The 17488-nt window shown below is 39.8% G+C and overlaps 1 protein-coding gene across 2 annotated transcripts; it reads left to right on the top strand.

The window, feature by feature from the left end:
- The first annotated feature begins 829 nt into the window (after nucleotides 1-829).
- Nucleotides 830-17376, top strand: pou1f1 (POU class 1 homeobox 1). 2 transcript variants are annotated; one of them, XM_005935728.3, is made up of 8 exons: nucleotides 830-907; nucleotides 5544-5657; nucleotides 8335-8496; nucleotides 9350-9448; nucleotides 13918-14178; nucleotides 14324-14488; nucleotides 15059-15119; nucleotides 15218-17376. In XM_005935728.3, the coding sequence occupies exons 3-8, from the start codon at nucleotides 8379-8381 to the stop codon at nucleotides 15456-15458; spliced, it is 945 nt and encodes a 314-aa protein (XP_005935790.1). In that variant the 5' UTR covers nucleotides 830-907; nucleotides 5544-5657; nucleotides 8335-8378; the 3' UTR covers nucleotides 15459-17376. The 2 variants fall into 2 exon arrangements, with proteins under 2 accessions (XP_005935790.1, XP_005935788.1); XM_005935726.3 differs by lacking the exons at nucleotides 830-907; nucleotides 5544-5657 and adding an exon at nucleotides 5714-6565.
- Nucleotides 17377-17488: the final 112 nt, after the last annotated feature.

The raw sequence follows: 17488 nt of genomic DNA, 5'->3' as shown, positions 1-17488 counted from the left end.
CATTTTTCCTTCCACGTGCAGAGCCTTGGCTTGAATAAGGCTGATTGCGCTGCAAGCAAGTGTACACGTACGCCTCAGGTACTGCACATCTCCTTATGTTATTTTTCCTTCCTCCTCTTTTGTTCCCCTCTTAATGCTCCCATTTACTACAGATCTATAAGAAGGTTTTTAGATCACGGCCTCAAGACAAGATAACACGAGGCATCAGAGACAGGCTAAGTTTTAAAGTACTGCTGATGCAGAGCACATAAAGGCAAATGTTGACCTTTATGTGATGAGACAGTTTTTATTTTTCACGCTGTAAAACAAGGCGAGCACACTGCAGCCTGATACAACAGATTTCATAGGCATTAAAATGACGCCTCACCACTAGATGAGTGTTACTTTCACATATTTCTTGAATGTAAAGCAGTGTCAACCCCACATACAGCTGTCAGTTTTATTATTATTCTACAATCTGCTCTGTCAAACTCTGCTTCTGTTCTCTCTTCTTTATTCCTGTCTGTGGTTTTCAACAGAGTTATCTCTCTGTTAGTTTTACTTATCCCTCTGCGGCATTCAGTTGATTTGTCCTTCAAACTGTGAGCACTGCAAAGAGCAGAGGAGAAGAATGACAAGAACAGAGCCACAAAGAGCAGTGTGCAGCAGCAGCAGCACTGTTAGTCGTGTTTACTATGTAAAGACTGAGGGCGAAACTCGTCCGGTGCCACAATTGTATATGGATTGTAAAATAAAAGTCTCTTTAAACATTCAGCATGCTGTGCAATAAATATATTTAGCAAGTCCAATAATGTTTGTGTATTTTTCAGAAGGAATACAGGGACAGTGTGTGCTCACAGCAGAGGCTCAGCAGCTGAAATGTGGCTTTTGGGTTCAAGGGATGTGGACAGCTGGAGTTTCACAGGAGGTTTGTGCCATAATCTTGCTTCTTTCTTTACAGTATTGCAGTGCCTACCGAGTCTTTGCAGAGCATTATTGTTACCAAATGCCAGTAAGCACTCGTATGGTGCTGTTTTCAAGGACAATTTTTAAACTTTTGATTAATTCTGTTACAGCATATGGAGCCTTTCATTTACTGAGGAGATAACGCTTGAAGAACTTAATGTGACTTAAAGGTTAACTGCCAATTTAAAATGCTTGCCATTTTGCTTATTTTAATCAGGCTAAAGTTTAGGTTAATGAGGATGCGGTACGGCTGAAAGCTCTTCATACTTCTTCCTGGATTGCATTAACAAATAAACTCATTTGCAGAAGGCTTTAAAAACGTCCTCTGCTCTACTCAATTTTCTTTTTAACAGAGCTGTCATTTCACTTTGTATTCATCCACCTGGTTTTAAATAGGAAACAAAATCAGACACATGCAGTGAAAAACAGTCTGAAGATGATGAGAGAAACCACAGTGAAGTGATCCTTTTTTTTACTAAAGCAGAAAGCTGTAAAAAGAAGTTGGGAGTACTGTCGTTGAACTAGCACATTTTTGAAGCTGACATTTACTTAATGAAGAGAGATAGTAATCTGGGAGAGACTAGGAGAGCAGATTCAGGACCCGCTCTAGTTTCCTCAAATACACAGTTAACCTTTGCTGTTTGAATAGAGGGTTTTTTGAATATGTTGATGAAATTAGCCTTCCTGAATGCGTTTGACCGGTGTTTGTGCAGCGGTTTGTGAGTCAGGCCCAGCTCTGGGCAGATGGTGGTCGGAGTGGTGCATAAGGTTTGCTTGATATTCATCAGCGGACCTGACCTCCGCCATGATGTATTCAAGCAACCGACAAACCTCACTCAGGGTTCATCCCTGCATAATTAATGTATACAGAAATTAAAAAACAAGGAGAAAGTTGTTGTTTTTTTCTATCCAAGCTCCTCACCTCACCCTCCTCATCTCTCTCATGGTTGACTGGAGAACGATGGGCATGTTCTGACAAAATGCAGTTTAATATTTATGTGGTTCTGGAAAATGAGAACACTGGTGTTGATGATTGTTTGAACAATGAGGGGCAGGGTTGGTGTGCAAAGTTCAGAATGTATTATTTTAAAAAAATGTATGCACCGACACTCAACCGTCACATTTCTTGTGAACTATAAACCTTAGAAAGTTAGACCATAGCACAGAATTGCAGTAATAATTAAAAATGAATAATTGAATTGTTAAATTGCAGTTAATTACATTTTGAGATTATTGAAATGGGGGTTTTACAATGATAATGTGGTTAGAATTGTCACCTTACACCAAGAAGGGTTCCATAGGTTATTTCCATAGTCCAGAGGCATGGATGTTAGGTTAAGTGGCAATTCTAAATTAGCCACAGTGAATGTCTTTCTGTGTTGACGAGAAACGCTGGCAACCTGTCCCAGTTGGGGCGTAACGTTGTGCTGAACATTGGGGGAGTCAAGATCTCTGTCTAAATAAATAAATCTGGGTAAATTTCCAGATAATTAAACATGCAACTATTTTGCTGGTAATACCTGAAATGAGTAAAGAAAATTAACAGCCTATTTATGCAAGATAATTCATAATTTTATTGGGGGGCTTATATTGGTTGGGTCTGATTATTGGGTGGGTCATAACCCCCCCTGGAAATTACGCCCCTGGGCCCTGACCTGATTAGGTTCAAACAATCAAACGACCCTCTTTTAGCAAGCACTTGGTGACAGCGGGAAGGAAAAACTCCCTGTTAACAGGAAAAAACCTCCAGCAGAATCAGGTTCAAGGACGGGCAGCCATCCACCACAGTAGGGGGTGAGGAAAGGAAAGAAAGTGGAAGTGTAAGAAAATGGATGGAGAATTAAAATATTATACATTTGAAAACCAAATGTATTTTTTTATATTAGTGTTGCTGAGTGACTTTCTCAGCAATGTCCTCTGTGTTCACTTTTCAGAGGAAGGACATTATAAGTAGTACTGTATGTACTGCACTTCATTTTCTATTCTTCTGCACATGATGTATTTTTGGTCACCACGAGTACTTGCCTCGTAGCATATTATTCTCATGTCTTGCTAACATTATTCAGTGTAATTTACTACACGGAGATGCACAGACTCAAACACAAAAAGCTGCTAATGAGCAGGCAATTAAGTTTTATACAAAATGCGATGCTGTACTTTGTTTATGTGGTGAGAAGGGTCGTGTCATTTTGCCGAAGCTTGCACATGCACATCCGCACACGCACAAAGGCAAGTTTATTACACGTCAGAATAAACCACCCGAAATGTGCCAGCTCATTTGCAGCACGCTCTGTTGTTCCCGTGCACACAGACACTGGCGAACACACCTGGTACACGGCGTGTATATGGATGTGATACCTGTGAGAATGTGTCACCTTGCACTGTTCCCACTGCATCCACGGGTGGATCAGTGGTCTTTGCTGTGTGCGTGTGTGTGTGTCTGTGTGTATGTGTGCATGTCTGAGTGTGTTTGCATGTGTGTGGTGGAAGATTAATTGTATTTAAACGTGTTATTGCTTACATTTTTTGCCATCTGTTAAGAGGTTAGGGTGATAGTCTGCCTGTGAACATTTAAAATTAAATTTTTGTGGGGTGTGCGTGTGTGTGTGTGTGTAGTGTGTGTGTGTGGTGTGTGTGTGTGTCGTGTGTGTGTGTGTCGTGTGTTGTGATGTGTGTGTGTGTGTGTGTGCGTGTGTGCGTGTGTGTGTGTGCTGTAGGGGGACGAGGAGGGGGATCTTGAACAGGTGCTTTAAGAGTACCCATTTGACTCAGGGTCTTTTCACTAATTAAGTTTAGGTTCTTTATGTGCATATGTATGTGTGCTTGCGTGTCTGTGGCTGTGTGTATGTGTGGGAAAGCTTTCCTTTTTTCGCTCCCTCATCCTTTGATTTTTTTGTATTTGTCTAAAACCACATTCAGACTGCCCAGGTTTGATCAAAGCCCTTTGAAGCTGGCATTTACCTTTATTTTAAAACATGCAAATCCATTCAATTATGGCATTTACGATATTTCCAATATGCCAAGAGTCGGGGTATATTTGTAATTTTCAACAATGCGTTCTTTCACGTGCTTATCAAATGTCAATTGCCATTTACAGTCACAATGTACCATATGCATATCAAAGGCAAACACCTTGCCTACACCATGTCTGATCAATAACTTAAATCTAGAAATCAAAGGTATTATTTTAAACATATAAACCTTCACTGTCTCATCTTATGATGACTGCATTTACCATCTACCCACACAGATGCTGAGCAGGTTAGGCACAGCTCACAAGTCAAACATAAAATAACTTCTATTTCTACATTTCCATTCATTATTATTGAGCATTATTTACTATTTAGCAGTTACTAAGACTTATTGGACTGATTTTTATCAGGGCGGTCTGAATTGTTGGAGACTTGTTTTTCACACTAACACAGCGATTGCTTTAAAACAGAGGTGGTTGAGTCTCTCTGTGTGAAAATAGTCCTGCTTTCACCAGCTGGGAAGATGGTCTTCTGCCTGAGTGGGAGTTGTTGGCAGGAATGAAAGACTATGAAAAGTATTTTGAGAATAATATTGTTGCTGGTGAGACTTTCTGTTGTCACACACCATTACATTCAGTTGTCTTAGTAATTTTGTAGACTTGTTTTCAGTTTCAAATCTGAAACTTGTAGAATGAGATTTGTCAAAGTCCATTTTCATTTGCATAGCTATTTGTCACAAAGACTTTCATTTTTCCAGTGCTCAGTCTTGTTGCGTTTTGCTTAATCAGTCTTTGAAAGATTGCATATTGAAGGGAGGATGGCTAAAGTAACTTCATGCTATCAGAGTTTGGGCTTAGACTATGATTATATTGCCTTTGAGATAATTACTTTTAAGACCTATTTAGTACTCTTACAAGAAAATGGAGCAAAGCGAAGTCACCAAACCATCAGAAGGCAGAAACAATTTTCATTCCTTTTTTCTCTATTGTAATGACACTGTGAATAAACAAGCTCACAAACTTAGGTTTAAAATCCACGTCAAGCTAAGACATTGTCCGATGTGCTCAGTGCATCCAGTCCAAATTTACACTGTGCTTAGGCAAGCTGAATCCTGCCTGCCACCCACAAGCTATTTTCCACCTGCTGCCCACCTATATCAACAATAGTGAAGCAGAGCTGAGGATAAACACAAGTACAGACACAACAAAGTGCACATGGTGGCCACACTCTTCAGATTAACTTCTGTCCATCCCATTGAGTCCTATTGTCTTTACCTGGAGCACTCTGCATCCAACACAATATAGACACCATCCTGACACAATAGCAGCCCTTTCTTTCACTAATGCTGAGATGATGGTACATGAGAGTTTTTGTTTCTGAGAGATCAGCAGTAAATAGGGTGGAAGCAGCATTGCTGACCTCCGTGATAACCTGGTTCAACCTTAAAAAAAACAAATCAATTTACAGCTGAAAGATGCTGCAGCACAGTTCAACGTTCTAGGCTGTATTTCTTGGTGCTCCATGTGAATCTTTTGTATCTATTATTTTTTTTCTCTTTTTTATTTTAATGAGCATTTTATGTTTTCACTTTATTTTCTCATTGCTTCCTCACAATCCCGTAATCAGGAAGAGACACAGGGAGAGAGCAAGCGAGGAAGAGGAGAGGAGAGGAGAGGATCGGGTTTCTCAGCCGCTCTGTACCCTAATCCTGGATTTGAAAACAGGATGAGAAGAACACAGGTAAGTACAAACACAAGCAATTACAGCACTGACATGGAATTGGAAGGTGGGGGTGAGGAGCTCGATGGGAAATAGGGAATCTCATAGGTTGAGAGTGGGCGGTTAGTTGTAGGTTGGATATAAATACCTGCAGTAGACAAGGACAGAAAAATGCCGAGGGTATGACAGACGCCGGCTTACCTGCAACTATAACAGCGAGAAAAGACGAGAAGCCTTAATGAGGGAAATCTGTGTAGCTGAGAAACACATTTCAGAAAATGTACCAGTAATTTATCTTGAGCTTGAAGCTCCTGAATATTCATCTTCAAGAGTCTTGGCTGAGGGTAGAGTTGTGACTAAAACTGTGAAGTGTTCTGGATGAAGTGCTGACATCCACTTCTCTAAGAAAAAAAAGGAAACCTATCACAGTTTTCTACCTGAATATTCCCAAGGGACTCAGGGAAGAAGTATGCTTGAATGAGCCCGAGTGAAAGAGAAAAAAACAAGGAGGCGATACATGAGGTGAAAGAAGACTAGAACGCAGCTAGAAAAAGACAAAGCAGAACTACAGAACGCCAAAGAAGACAAGACGAAAGGCAGAAGGCAAGACAAGGTATCCATAACAAGTCACGCGAGAGGAAGGTAAGGAAACAAATAGAGAAGGCAAAGGGCAAGCAAAGCAACATGGGAAATAAGGCAAAATAGGCAAGAGACAGAGAAGCGAAGACAAGAAACCAATCGATGAGCTGTGTTGAACTTCAGCCGATCGCCATTAAAGAGAGGGCAGGAAAAAATGGCCTGTCAGGCATTTGGTAGTGACTCCTTCGCCTCACTGACGGGAGATTCACCCCTGCCTATCATTATGCACCATGGCTCTACCACCGACTGCCTGCCAACCACGTCCCATGCTCAAAGCATGGTCGCTGCAGGTAAAGCAAACGTATTCAGTTATCTTGTAAAACTTGTTATAATTGTTTTCGTTGTTTGTTTTGCAAAGTGGAAAATTGTATTTTTTGTGTGTGTGTGTCTCATTGATTTAAACTATCATCATCATGTCATAAAACTTAATCTGTGCTTTAGGAAGATGGGCCACCAGAGAGGCCTGTTAGAGTCTTTTAAGGGAAGATTCAGTATTGTGGCATTCTCCACTGCGATGAAACTGTACATGAACAAATCCTGGAAGGGTTCATTTGTGACAGATTATGTATGCATAGAAATGTAGAGATGACCTAACTGTGTGCAGTCGTAGCATAGATCACCCTTATCAAGGCGCAGAACACAACTGTGCCCCGATAAGGCTGCGTCCAGGCGACAGGCAAAACGGATTGAATTAAAAAATACATTTATTCAAATCTAATCCAAATTATGTAACTGTATCTAATCAGCTACATAGTTTGGCCCAGCTGTCTCTACTCAGTGGATAATTGCTTTGAGGATATGTTATCAGTATGATAAACTCCCCAAGGTATTCTTTTTTTTTCCACGATGAAGTGTTGTGGAGAAAACTTCCAGGGGTCTTAAAACCTCCTGATGGTTATAGCTAAGAATAGACAAGATTAGATCATGCAAGACATGATTCAACCATTTATATAACAGCAGAGTAAACATATTTTGAAAAAATATTTATTTATTTTTCTGCCAAGTACTTGTGAGATTTTGAGGCCGTTGCTCCAAAACACATTGACCTGCCTTGTCTTCTAGTGTGTCTATGAATGACTTGAAATATGGTCACAGAATGCTAATAAAACCCAGTCATAACAGGAGGAGGAAAACTCATAAACAAGGCTTTGATTCTTCTCAGTTGTACAGTGTTATTGTTTATGTGCGAGACCGACTTCAAGAGCGCATCCTAATAATACCACTAAGCATTCATTAAAGCTTGGAGTGAACTCCAAACTGCATAAGAAGCAGAACACATGAATAATTATTTAATTAGAAGGCAATACTATTTTTGATTTTTTTAAATACACTTCATTTAATTCGGTTTTATTTATGGAGTGCAGGTTCACAATAAAAGTCATTTCAGGGTGCTCCATATTGTAAAATAATCACTTCACAACAATACAGAGAGAAACCCAACAAATCCCTTTGAGTGAGTACTTGGCTACAGTGGGAAGGAAAAAGAAAAGAAAAAGTCCCCAACAGGAACAACAAGAACCCCCGGGCAGCACCAGACTCGAGGAGGGGAGCCATCTGCTACAACAAGTGGCAAGGACAGACAAGAAAAGCAGCTAGAGAAGACAAACTACAAGCCCCCTCACACTTAGATTCACAGCAGCACGTAAAGCAGTAGTTTTAAAGAAAAGTTAGCACTGATGTGTGTTCTTTGTTCTGCCACTCTTCCTAACAGACTCATTTAAGTTTGTGCTTTAGAAAGTTATGCAAGATTATTTTATCAGCATCTAATAGTAAGTGATTTCCGTTTAGTGTCTAATTAAAGGAAAGAAAGGAAAGAAAAGAACTCACTGAAAACTAACCAAAGCTACTGACTCCATATGTGATGTGATGAGGGTTGTCAGTACACATCTAGTCAGTGCACATCCTGCAGTAGGCAAGTCATTAAAATGCTTCCACTTGATATGAAATCAAACTTAAAGATGTTAAAGAAAGATGCTTTACTTGTCTGGGAATGCTTTAAAATTGAACTGCACACGGATCAGATCCTGACTTGAAAAATGTCTTTGTTTGTCTCTGTCAGTGTCATCTGGGCTGTCCCTGGGTCAGCCCTCCAAGCGTTCCCACATGCACCTCCCGACTTCCTCCCTGGGCAATGCTCTCAGCAACACCCCCGCAAGCTTACATTATCCAGTCACCCCCTGTCACTACACAAACCAGCAGGCCACCTATGGCATGATGGCAGGTAAGCAGAGATGATGCTAGGGAAGAAGAATTTGTGAAAACTAAAAAGGCAAACCACGAGTTGAGTTGGTCAATAAAATCTATCAATGTGTTTTGTATGTTTTAAGCACCAGCTTTATCAAATAGTGGATGGCCTGTGTTTAATATATGATATTTAATATAACCTTGACTTTTACTCTTCATCTCTCCGTTTTATACTGTGTGGGTTTGGGGTTGAAGATAAATTGTAGCATTCTCTTTAATGATATCTCATCATTTTTACAGCACTAGATTTACATTTGTTTCTGGTGGAAATGTTATTTTGCAGCATTTCCAAAGCCAACATTAAAAACAGAAAAACTGAAGCTGATGAAGACTCATGGGGGAGGGAGCAGTATTGATCTGTGCTGTTGGTTATGATGATGAGGACAAGGACAATCGATTCTAACTATGCCAGGTTTTGGAAGCACTGAAATCGAGCCTCAAATTTGCAAAATTATTCCGTTTCAGTCATGTGTGGGCATTATGTAGTCACGATCTGCAAACTGAAAGTGCTGCCATGCATTTAGAAACGACAGGTGTGGCTAACTGAAGACAAGTTCACAAAGTGTCAGGTGCGGATAAATCGGCAGAGTCGAGACTTTTAGGCAAGTTTCTGAAGGAAAAAGTCAGCTGTCGTATTGAAGGGTGACACTGAAAAGCAGGACTCATGCTGATTATAGCAAGGCTGAAATTACAATGTCACACTAACAGCGATGGCTATCATAGAGGTTTAGATGATGATGAGTATAGTGCAGGCAGTGACAATTACACTATACAGTAATGGCGATGATGGTGTCGATAATAAAGGCCTCTGTCTCTCTCTCTCTCTGCAGCACAGGAGATGCTCTCTGCCAGTATTTCTCAGACTCGTATCTTGCAGACCTGTGGTGTCCCTCACCCTAACATGGTGAGCGGTGCAAATGCATTGCAAGGTAAAGATCAGACACACACACACACGCTTGCTTGCTCCTTCCCTCTACTTGCCTGTAGTTAAACACAGTAAATTGAGCAGAAAATGTGTTTATGTTCCATTTAATTTTAAATCTGCTGCCAGTTAAAATCAATTTCAACCTTGATTATCTCGCGTGGACTCTTTAGCGCACTTACTTGAGCTTTTTAGAGCACTTGTTAAGTGTAACTGTCAAAGATTACTCGCCAATTCCCTGTCCTGCTGTCAGGAGTGGGAGTTGCACACTGTCACGATTGTTGCTACAATTGTGGTGGATGGGAATCGAATTAGTCATGATTAAACTTCAGAAAAACTGCCATTTTTCATGAATGTAATTAATAACTGTAGTTAATAGCAGTTATCTTTAACAAAAAAAAACACGATTTCCCTTAATGCATACTGTTCTTATAGCCTTTATTAGTTTGTATCATTTTATCATATAAAACATGCCAAACTGATATTGTAAACCAACCAGATTTTAAAGAGTTCTGCCGTTTCTGTATTCCAGACATGAGCACAGACCTCAAGAAACATGACACCTTATCAAAGTTTCACTCTTTCAGACTTTAGGTCCTGCATGCTGATTCTTTTGAATAATATGAAATAATGAAAAAGGACACAGAAACAAAAAGAACATAAACAACCCTTCAAAGTCTTAAGCCGATAAAAAGAGAAAAGCATATCAGATTTGATCCATTTTTTTTAGTTAGACAAAGTATAACTGAATTATTCTATATCATATAACCATGTGAGAGTACAAAAAAAAAGAACTCGACCCTAAATGAACCCAGGAGTTTTGCTGAAGAAATAAAGAAGTTTCTTTTTACAGACTTCTCTGTTTGGATTTTAACCACCTGGGCAGAGACCCGGTGACATCGGCCCACTTCTGCAAACGGCCTCACAAAAATTATATGAACTATGGTGTCAAAGACTGCACTGATGTACATTAGGATTAATTAAACAGCAAGTGCCCACACTTATTACCACCAGGAGGTAATTTGTCACCTTAATGATGTCTGTTCCTCAACTGCTGAATGATCAAATGTCTGACTGACAGCTTAAAAAGTACAGCTGTAAGCTTGTCTGAGACTGGTGTCAAGCTTCTGACAGCAATGTTTGACAAGACTGACATGAGGTGACATAAATTATGTGGGATGATAAAAAAGGGAGGCTGTATCGCTTGAAAAGAGCAATGCAATGCCAGGCAGAAACAGGGAAAAAAAAAATCTCATGTGTGCGGTGAAACTGATGGTAAAAAATCCGTCTGAATCATAAAATGAGACTAGCTGAAAGCATTCGACAGCAGAAGGACACCTTTACGTTAAGAAGAGAGAGATAAAAGTTAATGTCATCAAACGGGGTCCTGAATTATGATAGCTGAGGACAGAGGAAAGGAAAAAAGCCTCTTTCATTTTTTAAAGCTGCATTAATCCATTTTTATATTAACAGTGGATCAAATAAGTGTGATGTGAAAGGTGCTGCCCTACAAACCCACGGTGATTTATCAACTCTGCAGTTCCCCTCAGTTGGTCTCTTTCGTCTCATCAACCTCGTGTTCAGCTGCAAATGGTGACATTTTTCAGCAACAGCACTCTGGTACACCCACAGTACACCCCCTGCCCAGCAGCAAATAGCACATTTAAAAACTAAAGTCCCAGAATTCCCTCACTGCGGCTGGTTTTAAATCAAAAGAGACATGAAATAAAAGCGAATAGAGCACTAAAATAGAGCTTCAGAAGGTAAGGTTGGTCACTATACGCTAGATGTGTAAACAGTTAACTGTTTTCCAAGACATAACTTTATTATATTGCGTTTGACTAAAAGGCAACTCTGGGATTCCAGCTTGTTCAGACTACAAAACATTGTTGAAGCAGCTTTTAATACAGCATCAAATCAGTGTTTGTTTGCTTTCTGTCCACATTTAGCTTAAATCTGTTGAAGCTTTTTGGATGGTGCACATGTATAGCTGCTGGGAGGTCCAAGGCCATGTACACAAAGGCTTGTGAGGTGCTTTCACAAAGTCAGTAAGCCCACATGTGCAAGGACCAGGGCTTGCTGCCCAGTCTGCCTCCCTGCCACACAGACAACGGCTGTGTTCACTGCAGCATAGCTGCATGTAAGCTGCCCAGAGAACATCAGTGCATACATCAGGGCGAGACAACGAAGATTCCTCTCCCTTTTGCCAGCTCAGTGGGAAAAACAGGATGCCTCCAGCTGAATAATCCAAAAACTGTTGTTGTTGTTCTCAAGGATATAGTATTAGCCCCAAACGCCCTCTTACCAATGCTAAACAACTGCAAGGTGCATACTGCACACGGAGCACTCACTTTTGGGATGTTGATGTTGAAGAGGCGTCTGCAGTTAGGTGGAAAAAGCTCTGAAATCTAAAGGCTACAGCTACAAATGCAGACACATACTGTGCATGCAGCCTAAAGAAGCAATTTCAACAGAGAGAGGAACTCCAACCTCTGCCTGACACCTTCGGTACAAGAGAAGATCACTGATGCATACAGTTTTGGAGAAGAATCTGCCATACTGCTCTCCAGCTGATTTATAGATCCAGCTGAACAATGCAATGGGTCGATGGTGCTGTTATTTTCGCCACCACTTAATGCACAGGGCTCGTGACAGCTGTAACTGTTGTCAGTATTTCGGTTAGTGAATTCTATCTAGTCCAAAATGGCTCAACCACTGCTGTTGTCAGGCAACATTTTAGCTGAGCTAAAATCTGAGTTTCTGTAGAAGCTTTTGTTTCAGTGTGTCACGTCAGGTTTAAAAAGAAAAGATGTTGCTATGTGCTGCTTTGGAAAGTAGCGGCAGCTCATCCTTACTGGATGAGCAGAAAAAGAGAAGAAGTGTTGCTCAAAGTTGACAAAAAGTTTAGCCAAAGGATCACAAATATGTTTATTGACTGAGATTCAATTTCACATTAATAAATCATTTTAGCCTACCTTGGGTAATATTAATGGAGTAGGTAAAAATACTGAAAATACCATGCTTACCTAGCTTCCGCAACAAAACATATTTGGCATGCAATAACACCAAAAAGACCAAAAATTTAAATCAGCACCTCTGAAACAGTTTAAACCAAAGCGAAACGGTACTCTTCACAAAGCCGAGGGATTGTTGCAAGGATGTATTAGACACTTAAGTGAATGTTCACTGTCAAGAAATATTTTACCATTTAGTTTATGTGAAAAGAAAAAGGATACTAAGGGTACAGATATTATAAACTAACTAACTGAGACTTACCAACTGACCTTTATTATATTAGATCCTATTATTGTCTAAAAATAGTTATATATAGTTTGCACTACAACTGCAGTAACACAAGAGGGGAGTGTTGCATTACTCACTTACATTACCAGCAATATGGATAGCAGTTAAGGAAAACGGTGTCCCTCATGAGCGAAGACAGTCCTGTTTTGCACATGCCTAACTCGCTTAACGTCTCCTCTTGCATGCTAAATGCGACACGCAGACTGACATATTTTTAGTGCTGTTAATTAGTGGTTGTTTTCTTTTCTCTGCAGCTGTGCAGATTTGTGACGCAAAGGACAGAATCACATTAGAAATTACAATTAGTCATCCACCCATGAGGTACCGTGGCAGTCATCTGTCATTAATCTGTCATTAGTGATTAGCAGCAAGAGCTCCACTCCAGCTTACCACTTAACACTAACAGCCACCTGTAGCAATAATGAATCATCTTGAAAATTGTAACACAAGTAAATACAAACCTCTTGTCAGATGGTTGTGAGATGTTTGCTCACAGCTGAGCAGCGAGCCTTTAAAATAGGTATATGAAGGAAAGCCGGCTTCGTGCCGCAACACCAAAGCCAAGGACGAGGGGACTGCGGAAAGACGAGTTCATTAAATTATGGCTACACTGCAATTTATTGTTTTAAGTGACAGTTAAAAGAATATCTATTCACCAAGCCCCTGAAAACACATTCGCTTATTTAAGCACTCATGTCACATAGGAGGGTTTTTTTCCCTTCTTTTTTTTTTAAATCTTACAGCTTTTATCAGTAAATGGAACTGGCTCAGGTGTCATCATGCCAACCAAGTGTGGGACTTCAAAAAGAAACCTTTACTTTTATTCCATACACCACAAATATGCACTGACATAAAACTGTTTGCGCCTGCCAGTCTGCAGATGTACTAATAAGGGCAACTTCAATGATGTTTCACTGGAGAGGTAAAGTTATACATGATCTACACGGTGCATCACACTATGAAGACTTTTTATTTATAGAAGGAAAATGTTCTGATTACATTTAAACCTTCATTTTTTCAAAGAGTTACTGTTATCCAATATTGTCTATCGTAGCAAAAAGATTGAAAAAAACTCACATTAAAATATTAATTTCCACATCCCAGCTGTTCCGTTGTTCCCTACCAACAAATTTCCCCTCTCTTTCTGCTCTCTGCCACTCTCTGTTTTGCTAGGATCTCTTACTTCTTGCTTGTACAAGTTTCCGGATCATGGCCTAAGCAGCGGCTCTTGTGCATTAAGCCACGGTTTCTCTTCACTGCCCTCGGCCCTTCTTTCAACTGATGAGGCCCCAGGGGGCCCAAGCGGAGAGATAAAAAGTGACGGCCAAAGGAAGAGTATGCGGGACCCAGAGGACGCACCTGCCATGGATTCACCGCAGATACGAGAGTTGGAGATGTTTGCAAATGACTTCAAAATACGGAGGATCAAACTCGGTATGATTAATACAAATTTATCTCACTGTTCAGCTGCAGCAATGAGACGCTTCACTGCAGATGGTTTTGTCTTTTTTTCCCACTCCTCTACTCCTCTGTGTTGCGTGTATTTTATAAAGTATTTCTGTTTCATTTTGACCCGCAGGGTACACTCAGACTAATGTAGGGGAGGCGCTTGCTGCCGTGCATGGTTCAGAGTTCAGCCAGACCACGATCTGCCGTTTTGAAAATTTGCAGCTGAGCTTTAAGAACGCCTGCAAACTCAAGGCCATTCTGGCTAAATGGCTTGATGAAGCTGAGCTGGCGGGTGGTGAGTCACACGTATCCACTCAACTCACAACCCTTTGAGAGTATTTATTTGAGGGTAACGTTTATCTATTCAGCATGGTAAAATTAATCCTTCTGATTCAGTCTCTTTTAATGTCTCTTAAAAAAAATATTTGAAAGTAATGCTTTCTTGGGTGATTACTAAGATCTAATTAGTTGTGCCTCATCTTGGACAGTGTTTGCCAACACTTTTAGTCTTACATCCTTTTCAAACGAATCGCTTGTAATGCTCATCACATGATGCATACATCAGATTGATTTTTTAGTCTCACATTTTATCTGATTACTTAGGTGTAAAGAGCTACAACTTTCCAGATTACAACAAAGAAAAAGAATTTCAAATAAACAGATGCACCGTGTGTGTCAAAGAAGTGTTTTTCTGTCATATTAGTGGCCTCCTCAACACCAGATTTATTTTATGACCAAGGTCATATAATGATATTTGATGTGGTGACACGCTAAATCAGTCTAGGGAAAGTTATGGGTTACACTAGCAATCAGCCAGAAAGATGTATCCTTATGTCCTTACAGAACCTACTGTTGTTTCTTGCAGCTTTGTACAATGACAAAATAGGAATGAATGAACGGAAGAGAAAAAGGAGAACAACTATCAGGTGTGTACTGTAAAGATCAAACGTACAAAATATGCCATTTACCAAGTGAACTCATAATCTTTTTTTTTATTCCCCCTCTCCCTTGTTTCACTCTGTAGCCTTGGAGCTAAGGAGGCCCTTGAGCGCAGCTTTGTGGAGAAAAGTAAGCCATCCTCTCAGGAAATAGCCCGGATAGCCAAAGGCCTCCATCTGGAGAAGGAAGTGGTCAGAGTTTGGTTCTGCAACCGACGCCAAAGGGAAAAACGTGTTAAAACCAGCCTTAACCTCAGCTCGTGTTTGACCAAAATCAGTCCGAACTGCATAGCACAGATGAGTAAAACGCAAAGAGCAATGACATAATTCGAGGTTCGATGAGCGTGTCTGTGAGGGAGGCTCGTTTGTGACCGTGGTTAAAAATGTGCTCTTTTCAAATCTGACATGTCCAATAGCAATTATTCCAAATGCCACAGGAGACTTTTACCCTGCTGAAAACAGATAAAGCTTCTTTTACCCAGCGTTAAGCGGCTGCTTCACTGACTTAATACTGACAAGAGAATTTATATAAGACCAAGTTTGCCATAAAAAGTTTATCTTTGTCTGTTGTCTTTGCACAGATATGTCTCTCTGTTAGATTTTCCGAATGTAATATATAAATGTCTGTTTTTATTTAAAATTGCAATTTTAAACAAGAGACATAAATGTCAAAGAGCAGCCCGGCCATTATTTCCTTGTTGTTTGAAGTTGAAACTGTGACGATAAAAGGTTTTCAATAACTGCATATGAACTGCTGGCTTGATGCTGCACCTGCCAGTCTTGACATTTAAATGTACTGAATATTGGCTGTGCCTTGTTTGCTATACAACCGCTGAAAGTGTATTAACCACACAAACCAAATCTCATTTAATACATCAGCATCAGAGTACAGACAAGTGCTCATAAAGATCAGCTCTGTACCTTTCTGAAAGAAAGCAATACCATTATTGATTTTGTCCTTTTTTTCCTACAAAAAGAAGTTTTATTGTTGATGAAATGAAGTGTTCTACATTTACATCTATATTTAACCACAGAACTCCCTGTTGTAGTTGTGTTTGTGTATTTTTGGTGCCTTTATGTCCCTTTTTTTTATTAGCTGTCAGTCTTAAGAAAAATGCTTTAGCCAAATGAATGTAGTTGCAGTCAAAACAGTAATATATTTAAAAACTTTACAACAACCTATTTATTTGAGAGCTAATTTATTATGTCAGGCTACTTTACTGTGCACAAGCTCTGTGATTTATGGGATGAAGCCAGGGACATGGGAAACTTTTTGACAGCAAATGGATATGCAGTCTTCTGTTTCCCTGATGTAAGATAGATGTTGATGTTTTTGCTTTTGTCGTTGCTGCCTTGATAAAGTGTCATACAAAGAAGAACACCAGCCAGTCACAACTCTGACCTGGTTGAGGTGACTGATGGGAAAGAAACAGAAACGCCACGCCTTTCGTAAGAAGAAAGCACCTAAAAGGATAAGGATGTTTTTATTCTTTTAAATTTGCATCAGAAGCCAATAATTATTGTCAAAAAAAACTAGAAAATGTGACATAGGACTGGCAACAGACTGATTTAAAGGGTGTTTATTATACTGAAAATATAAAAATATGGCAAATATCTGCCCCTTTCTTTATCAAATTGCTCCTTTCAGTTCCCAGGCACTCAAAGCTCAGTCAGTTCACTGCATATGTAGCAAGCAATAACCCGCACTTCACAACTACAGTACGAGTGCCGTCTCTCATTTTTACTGTAGTACTACATAATATTATGTTGTGAATGTCTCACTGGAGATTCATAAATAAACATACAAGACACTTAAATTCAGAAATGAGTGACTAATGTAAGGCTGTATAACGGGAGCGCTGCCTGGGGAAATAAATGCTGCAGGGTCACACCGACTGCTGTCACTCTGAGTGTCTACACAGCAAAGTTACAGGCACAGCATGCTTACTATAAAACTACTAAGAAGCTTCTAAAGGCAGTCGTCCAGATGCATTTAGCCTTAAAGTTTTTTTTCATATCTACTCCTTTTCCCCCCCACAGTTCATGTATTCAGAGAGCTGAATGGGTACCATGTAATTTTTATATAAGTAAATCCATAAACGTGGCTAAAATATATGCATGTGTTATGTGTCGGTGTGTTTGCGCTTCTGTTTGATACTCTATTCAACTCTTCATCAGATGGATCATCATGCATCATTTAACAGTCAAAATTTATTTGGCTCCAAAATAATAAGTTACTTTTCATTGCCTGATAATGCACTTATATTGCATTACCATGCACTTTTTTTTTTTTTTTTTTTTTTTTTTTTTTATTCTGCAGTTGGGGGGGGGTAAAAAAAAAAAAAAAAAAGAATTTC

The sequence above is a fragment of the Haplochromis burtoni genome, unplaced genomic scaffold (genome assembly GCF_018398535.1).
Source record: "Haplochromis burtoni strain Fernald_Lab_line unplaced genomic scaffold, NCSU_Asbu1 Contig_202, whole genome shotgun sequence".
In the NCBI taxonomy this organism is placed as follows: domain Eukaryota; kingdom Metazoa; phylum Chordata; class Actinopteri; order Cichliformes; family Cichlidae; genus Haplochromis; species Haplochromis burtoni.
Note: the sequence above shows the minus strand (reverse complement) of the source record. Positions and strands in the feature narration are given on the sequence as shown.

Excerpts from the sequence above, each read along its gene's own strand:
- pou1f1 (XM_005935726.3), top strand. The coding sequence starts at position 6,430 with ATGGCCTGTCAGGCATTTGGTAGTGACTCCTTCGCCTCACTGACGGGA. Across the intron at positions 8,497-9,349 it reads CACCTATGGCATGATGGCAG|CACAGGAGATGCTCTCTGCC; the intron begins GTAAGCAGAGAT and ends CTCTCTCTGCAG. Across the intron at positions 14,179-14,323 it reads AATACGGAGGATCAAACTCG|GGTACACTCAGACTAATGTA; the intron begins GTATGATTAATA and ends TTTGACCCGCAG.